At 41.8% G+C, this 8,896-nt stretch overlaps 1 protein-coding gene across 1 annotated transcript in view; it reads right to left on the bottom strand.

Moving 5' to 3' along the window:
• Positions 8,142-8,896, bottom strand: part of LOC109223644 (uncharacterized protein At2g23090-like) — a 4,090-nt gene continuing 3,335 nt past the window's right edge. Inside the window, exon 3 of the mRNA XM_019388029.1 lies at positions 8,142-8,524. Within this exon, the coding sequence (XP_019243574.1) occupies positions 8,405-8,524 (120 nt within the window). The 3' untranslated portion in view covers positions 8,142-8,404. The remainder of the gene's footprint in view (positions 8,525-8,896) is intronic.

The following is an 8,896-nucleotide window of genomic DNA, read 5'->3' on the forward strand; positions in this document are numbered from 1 at the left end:
AGGCAGTAAAAAAGATGAACAGAGCAGATTTTTCTAAGCATACGCCATCTTGGTCCATAGGGTGCAAAAACAAAATCCTGCTAATTGTAAGCCGAGTGTTTTGCACCCGAGTTCTGTCACGACCCTAGTTCACCAACCGTGAACATGTCATGACGGCACCTGGTTCCCATGACCAGGTAAGCCTAACATTGCAGAAATATAATAATTGCGGAAAAAATAGAGAAAATCAAATCAAATATCTAAAGGAAACTGTGCAGAATGTCGTTTGGCAAGTACAACTCAATATCACAAGTCTAAAACAATTCCCAAAACCCGGAAACTCACGGGCAACACAGGCTACAGAAGTGAATAGTAAAGGTTCCAAACTCCAGAATTTCTAACAACCGAAGAAGGAAAACTAAGTACTAACGATAGAGTAAGAGGGAGACTCGTCGGTCTGCGGACGCAGCAGATCTACCTCGAAGTCTCCGTAGTCCTCCTGCCTCACTGATAGTGCGCCTGAGTGGAGGTACCTGAATGATCTGCACATGAAAAACATGCACAGGAAGGGCATGAGTACACCACAGCGGTACTCAGTAAGTGCCAAGCCTAACCTCGGTTGGGTAGTGACGAGGAAGGTCAGGGCCCTACTGAGACAAAATATAATAATAATAGTAATTTAACAGTATAAGAATCTGATAGATATAATAAGTACAGCAGTGAGATAAGACAAGTCAACGAGGCTATAACAACTACACGAGTACAGAATAAACATAGAGTAAACACAGCTCAATATCAATGATAACAATAAGGGTCTCCCAGGATACCGTCCTGTAGCCCCTTTTTTTCTCAACTGCCCAGTGGATCTCCCGGGATACCGCCCGTAGTCCATCATATGTGTACATCCGAAGGATCTCCCGGGATACCGTCCCGTAGTCCAACCATAAAAGTGCAGGGGGGATCTATCGGGAATCTAACCCGCAGTCCCAAAGTAAAAGTGCAGGGGGATCTATCGGGAATCGAACCCCCAAAGTAAAAGTGCAGGGGGATCTATCGGGAATCGAACCCGCAGTCCCAAAGTAAACAAACAAGGAGGGGAGCTACCGGAATCCCAAATCCGTAGTCCCAATGTAAATGCGCAATCACAACCAGAAGGTACACGGAAACGAAGTACAAAAGACAAGCAACAGGTAGTACTGGCCTAGCATGCTTCACGTAGTACAATCAAGGCAACTTAAGCAATTAGGCAAGTTAAATCAACTAAACATGCTTCCTAATCTAGCACAGGTTATAATTGCAAGTAGAATAAAGCAAATATGAAAGGAACTCAATCCCAATATCTTAAGGAAAATCGGATTTTTCAACAATTGGTAAGCGACCGTCACCTCGCGTACAAGGCACTCAAATCAACAAATAACAAATCCTAAGGGGAAAGGTCCCCCACACAAGGTTAGACAAGCCACTTACCTCGAACCGGCTCAATATCAACTAGAAACCACGCTCTTGCCATGAGTATCCGACTCCAAATGGCTCAAATCTATTCAATTCAATTACACATCGTAAATAACATCGCAAACACCTGGTATTGCTAATAAATTCAAAGCTACGGCGTAAAATTAGATGAAATGACCAAAATGCCCTTCAGGACAACGCCCCAGAATTGAATAATTTTCACATTTTCAGAACCCTCGTACTCTCACGAGTCTAACCATATAAAAATCTCCCAAATCAGAGGTCAATTGCCCACTCAAAACTCAATAATTAGGTCTATGAAGTTTCTTCCAATTTTTTATCCTAAATTCGAATTCCAATGGTGTATTTAACTATAAAATGATGAAATATAACAAGAAGGGACCAAAGAAACGTTACCCAGTGATCTTCACTTCAAATCCCACTCAAAATCGCCTTAAACCGAGCTCTCAATTGATTTTGCAACTTATGAACTCAAACCCTCGACATCTCTATTTCTGTCCAGGGGTTTCCGCTTCTGCGGACAAGAGACCGCTTCTGCGGACCACGAGCCGCTTCTGCGGTTCTTCATTAAAGTCAAGATGTCCGCTTCTGCGGCCCTTCACCGCACCTGCGGTTGCCGCTTATGCGGATTCATTACCGCTTCTGCTGTTTCAAACAAAATTCCAAGGACCACATCTACGACTACCATCTCGCAGGTGCGTAACCGCTTCTGCGGTTAAACTTCCGCACCTGCGAAAACTGAAGAAGCACTCGAATTTCGCTCCTGCGGTGGTCTAGCCGCTTCTGCGGCTCCGCTTCTGCGCTTCCCAAGCCGCAGAAGCGGAAATACCAGATGACAGAACCTTCAGCAATTCATTCAACTTCAAAATTTTCCGTCAACCACCCGAAATCATCCCGAGGCCCCCGGGACCTCAACCAAAAGCACCAATACCACCTAATACCTTATTCGAACTTGTACCAATCCTTAAAACACCCTAAACAACGCCAGAAATGCGAATTAATCAAAGATTCAAGTCTAAGAACCTCAAATTCCAACCAAACACGCTTTCGATCAAAAACCTAACCAAACCTCGTCCGAATGACCTGAAATTTTGCGCACACATCCCAAATGACATGACAGAACTACTGTAACTTCCGGAATTCCAATCCGACCCTCCGATCAAAAACTCACTATCAGACCGGAAACTTCAAAAATACAAACTCCGGCATTTCCAGCCTAAATGAACTACGGACTTCCAAAATACATTTCGAACACGCTCCCAACCCCGAAGTCACCTAACGGAGCTAACGGAACCATCGGATTTCCATTTCGAGGTCGTCTTCACACTGTTCCGACTACGGACCATTTTTCAACACTTAAGCTCTCGTTTAGGGACTAAGTGTCCCAAAACTCTCCAAAACTCAACACCGAACGTCCCGGCAAACCAAAATAGCAGAAATGAACTTAGGGGAAACAGTTAATGGGGGATCGGGGTGTAATTTCCAAAAACGACCGGCCGGGTCGTTACAAGTTCGGAGGGCGAGCCGACACGCCGTCTACCATAACATGGAAAGACAAAATAGCTTTCTTAAACTCTCTTTCGCTTTTGCAGCTTCAAATTTTTAATATACTGTCCGTATAAGGGAATATTCGTACAACTTCTGTGTTCTTTAAATGCCGAATCAAAGGCGTTTCTTATCATCGGATAAATTTGATTATATATTTCAACTGTAGAATATTTCGTGATTCCTCTTAAAGTCCAAACCATGGAACAGAAAATATCCAAGTGGATAACTTGATTTGACCCTTGGTCCTGCTGTTTTCGTATCAATATTAATCAATATAGAAAGAGACAGCAACTATTGTGTCAACTACTTCAAGTTTTCTTGCTTCTCCTTCATTGTTTGTAACAGAAGCTCAGGAAGAGGCTTGAAAAACAGATCAAGGATGATGTTGGCCAAGCTTCCGGTTTACTTCGCCTTCATTTCCATGATTGCTTTGTTTATCCCCCCAAAAATACGAGACAATAGCGTGGATCTGCAAGAAGACACACAAAAGAGATGTGGTCATCTGGTGCCCCCTTCTTCCCCAACTGTTCCTCTATCAGATAATATGCTATCTGTACAAAAAAAAAACTTTACTAAAGCGGACAGCCACGCAAAAATTGGTAGCTGCCACTAAAAGCATAACTAGAGGAGTGAACATGGCCGCTCCTCTCCACTCGCCAACCGATCAAATCGAGGTAACGAACGATTTAATTTGGTTTGACTAACCATTTTTCTTAATGGAAGAGAAACAGGAGCATTCTCCCAGATACACGAAAAGGAAATGCATCATATTCTCCAAAAACAAGCAAAATTAAACAAACTGGGACTCCCCCAGGAAATACATAATATTCTCAAATGCAAGCAAAATTAAGCAAACCGGGACTCCCCCAGGAAATACGTCATATTCTCCATTGCAAGAAAAATTAAGCAAATTGGGACTCCCCCAGGGAACCCTTTAAGGCTAAGGCCTTCGCCATCAAAGATCGACAAATTACAGTTCGACCTCGCTCGAACTGGGACTCAGGCTAAGCGCCTTCGCCATCGATATATTACAGTTCGACCTCGCTCGAACTGGGACTTAGGATAAACGCCTTCACCATCGACATATTACAGTTCGACCTCGCTCGAACTGGGACTCAGGCTAAGTGCCTTCGCCATCGACATATTACAGTTCGACCTCGCTCGAACTGGGACTCAGGCTAAGTGCCTTCTCCATCGACTCAAGCTAAGTGCCTTCGCCATCGACTCAGGATAAGTGCCTTCGCCATCGACATATTATAGTTCAACCTCGCTCGAACTGGGACTCAGGCTAAGTGCCTTCGCCATCGACTCAGGCTAAGTGCCTTTGCCATCGACATATTACAGTTCGACCTCGCTCGAACTGGGACTCAAGCAAACTTCGCCATCGACTCAGGCTAAGTGCCTTCGCCATCGACATATTACAGTTCGACCTCGCTCAAACTGGGACTCAGGCTAAGTGCCTTCGCCATCGACTCAGGCTAAGTGCCTTCGCCATCGACATATTACAGTTCGACCTCGCTCGAACTGGGACTCAGGCTAAGTGCCTTCGCCATCGACTCAGGCTAAGTGCCTTCGCCATTGACTCAGGCTAAGTGCCTTCGCCATCGACTCAGGCTAAGTGCTTTCGCCATCGACATATTACAGTTCGACCTCGCTCGAATTGGGACTCAGGCTAAGTGACTTCGCCATCGACATATTACAGTTCGACCTCGCTCGAACTGGGACTCAGGCTAATTGCCTTCGCCATCAAAGTGTAACAAAGTTCGACCTCGCTCAAACTGAGTTAAAGGCTATGTGCCTTCGCCATCGAAGTTTGATAAGTTCGACCTCGCTCAAACTGAGTTACAAGCTAAGGGCCTTCGCCAAAAAAAGAGTTCGGCCTTGATCGAACAACGACGGATTAACATTTCAATAAGTCGAAATAACACCCTTTAAGGCCAAGGGCCTTCGCCAAAAAGAAGAGTTCGACCTTGATCGAACGACAACGGGTTAACATTTCGATAAGTCGAAATAACACCCTTTAAGGCCAAGGGCCTTCGCCAAAGAAGAAGAGTTCGGTCTTGATCGAACGACAACGGGTTAATATTTCGACAAGTTCGAAATAACACCCTTCAAGGCCAAGGGCCTCCGCCAAGAAGAAGTGTTCGACCTCGATCGAACGATGACGGGTCAATATTTCGACAAAATCGAAATAATACCCTCCAAGGCCGTGGGCCTTCGCCGAAGAGAATTCAAAATGTCCCTAAGGCCAAGTGTCGTCAGAAAATATAAAGGGAAAGAAAGATCGGGACTCGCCATGCGGGAATCTACCTCGCACCAAAGTCGCGAAAAGCAAAAACATGGAAAAATACAAGGCGAATAATAACGAAAAGTTATTCTTTATACAAAGTCACTGCGCAAATAGTCGCAGATTACATACGACCCGGATGAATGGTCCAAAAAAAAAAAGACAGCTATCTTTTCACTCGGTGTCACCATCGCCACTCTCTTCACCACCATCTCCAAGATATTCTCCCTCGGCATCAGCGTCCTCAGCTGCAACCCTTACTAGTCGACCTCCCCATTTGAATTTCTCGAACTACGATCAGTGAAGTCCGCTCACCGAGCTCGACCAAGAGGCGACCTCGATAAGCGGAGGGACTAACTGTATGGGTCAAAATTAGATCAGAGAAATTCGTCACGAGGTCGTGGTCGTGGACGTGGTCGGACAGGCGAAGGTCGGACAGGCCAAGGTCGGACCGTCATCAATGGTCGTGGTCGGACATGCCAAGGTCGGACCGTCATCAAACATCTAGTTTGCTTTGGAAAGCTCAAAAGGAATATTCTACCGAATATTCCCTGCAAATTGTACCTTTTTTAAGGATTTTCTATGAATATCCCCCCCTTATAAATAGGAGGAGAGGACTTCCCAAAAAGGAGAGGCTCTCTCTCGGTCTCCCTCTCCCTCTCCCTCTTTCTAGAAAATATGTAAACACATCTCTCACAAGAGAGAAGAGGATCTGTGATCCAAAACCTTCATCAGATCCAAAAAGGGTCCAATGGTTCTTGTATTTTGTCTATCATTCATCTTTATCAAATGAGAGAAGATCCGACTCACTCAAGATCGGGTGAATCTTTTTCTTTATCTACATTTTATTGCCATTTAATGTTATTCAATGCATCTTTCTTTATGTTATTAAATCTGGCTATAATCACGCCCAATATCTATACTCGGCTATGTTTTTCTACTCATATTATTCGTATCGGATCTAGAGTTAATTATTCTTAACTAGGATTTACCCGTTCATTTCTTTTGATTGATTTGCTTAAAAAGTGTTTAACAACTTTTGAGCTAAACAATTTCAGTATTGTAGTGGCCAAAATCTGATTTAACTCAGGAACGTGGCGCCCAACTCTCAACGGCTTCCATCGTTTTAAGTTTTAACAGCGCGATTAGACACATCAATCCACTATAAAAGGTTACAAAAATTCTATTCAACTATCAATTCAAGCTGAACAAGGAACTCACTTATCCGAAATTACTCTACTGTTAAACATACCTTTTAGCTAGCTTAACTCTCCTATCTTTGTATTGGCTGCTTCAATGCACCACTATAACTTTCCAAGCTCCGCTGATCAATGAAATGTTTTGGTTAGCCATCAACATTTGGTATCTAAGCATCTCCATTGTGCTCAATGTGGTTCTTACAGATTTTTAGAATTGTATTGACAAGCTAACTAAGCAGTCTGTACTCTCCATCTGACTATCATAGTCTATGTAAACGAAGCCAAGCTTAAGCATTCAACATCAGGGTTGGGTTTTGTGATTTAAAATGTACTTATGCATGCTTCGTTCCAAAGAAGCTCAACTTAATGTATTTTTTTCTCTTTGCAGACATGGTATGTTGATCAAATTATTACTCTAAAGAGACAACGTGAGAATCCGTTGCTACTAACAGCTTTTCGATAACATACATGTTTTCTCCTGGCGCTGTAAAATTAGCAGTAGGGGTGTTCATAAAAACCCGAAAAATCGAACCAAACCACACCGACCAAAAAAAATCGATACTTTTTGGTTTGGTTTTGGTTTTGAATTTTAAAAACCGATCAAATTTTGTTTGGTTTTGTTTTTAATCAAAAAATAACCGAAAAATCGAACCAAACCGACTATAGGAGTAGCTATTTCAACAACAACAAACCCAGTTTGATCCCAACATGTGGGGTCTGGGGAGGGTAGTCTGTACGCAGATCTTACCCCTACCTAATGCAGGTAGAGAGGCTGTTTCCAATAGACCCTCGGCTCAAGAAGGTCAAGAAGAGGAAGAGGGAAGAGGAAGGAAGAAAGATGGAAGAGAAAAAGGGAGAGATAAAGGATAAGTAGTATCAAATAATAGCAACAGGGAATACAGTACCTGAGGCGAACAAAATCACATATCGTAATAAGAATCTAAGAATATAGGAGTAGCTATTTCACATTTATTATTACTCCTATATATATATGTATATTTTTATACAAAGTTTCAAAAAAATTATGGTGAATGTTAATTGGTTTCACTTTTAGTACCGTTTTTTACCTTTATATTCTAGTTTGATTGATAGTTTTCTTTTGTCAAGTGTAAGAATTGATTGATAGTTTTCTTTTGTCAAGTGTAAGAATCCATTTCATGTTAAAAAATATATATTTTTAATTGAGTCCTTAAATTATTCATCACTATTTGATTCAATTATCATCAATATATTTTAATAAAAAATATATTTCTCAAAGAGCAATTGATTTGATAGTGTTACGTTGATAATGCGATCGCCGGAATATATATTTGGTAGTGTGTGTCTTATATTTAAGAAAAAACCGACAAATAAGCAAAAAAACCGAAAAACCGACAAAACCCAACATAAACCGAATCGAGAAAAAACTGACTTAATTTGTTTGATTTGGTTCTAATATTTGAAAAACCGACTTAGTTTGATTTCTTTTTAGGAAAAAATCAATCCAAACCGAACCATGAACACTCGTAATTAGCAGCTTACTATGACAGTATCTGGATTTTTGCAGCTCTATCAATTCATAGCCCTTTGCAGGTCGATCGTTTTTGTGCATCGATCAAAATGACGTCTGGCCATTTTTGGTGGCTATTTATTTGTTTAAAGCTGAAGTTTAGCTATTCTAAGATAACAGCTGGTTTCTGGTATTTCTTCACAAGACGGTTTTAGTTTCAGCATTTGCATGTTCAATTTCACATAATAAATTGACTCAATGGCAGGAGGCTTCACAATTAGGACAAACCACTAACACAACTTGAGAGTCGCAAACGAGCACACACATACAACCAGTTCACAACTTGATTGGGCTGACTGTTGCATCTAGTGACGGGCAGATAATACCGACTTTTTTTCTGCTAGGATGTTTGACACCTAATTAAACAGTTCACTTTTTGAGATGAGGAAAACAGGCATAGAGATCAGATTTTGGATGTTTAGCTTCAGCATGCTCCTTGCACTTCACCTCTGATGTTGTGCACATAAATGTCTGCATACACACCTTGCACTGCCATCATCCATGAAATGAAAGTTAGCCAACAGTCATAGCATACGTAAAAGGTTCATTTAGACTGTAACTGAATTGCGGGCCTCAAACCCAATGTAGAAATGATAGCCAATAAAAATCTTCATTAGTCGTAAGCCATAACAATCGTAACAAACAGGTCTGCTGGTCAAATCATAGGAATCAGAATTAGAAACTCCTAATCCACTATATCTAAGTCACAACTCACGTGAGCAATGCATTCATACAACTAGTCCCTTATCAGCCAACAGTTGAACAACAGAAATGATACATCTTACCTCCAACCCATTAGAGGTGACGTCCTGGTAATAATTTAGGTGATAAAAGAAAGAAAAGAATTTTTTTTTTTTTTTT

Source organism: Nicotiana attenuata, chromosome 3 (genome assembly GCF_001879085.1).
Source record: "Nicotiana attenuata strain UT chromosome 3, NIATTr2, whole genome shotgun sequence".
In the NCBI taxonomy this organism is placed as follows: Eukaryota; Viridiplantae; Streptophyta; class Magnoliopsida; order Solanales; family Solanaceae; genus Nicotiana; species Nicotiana attenuata.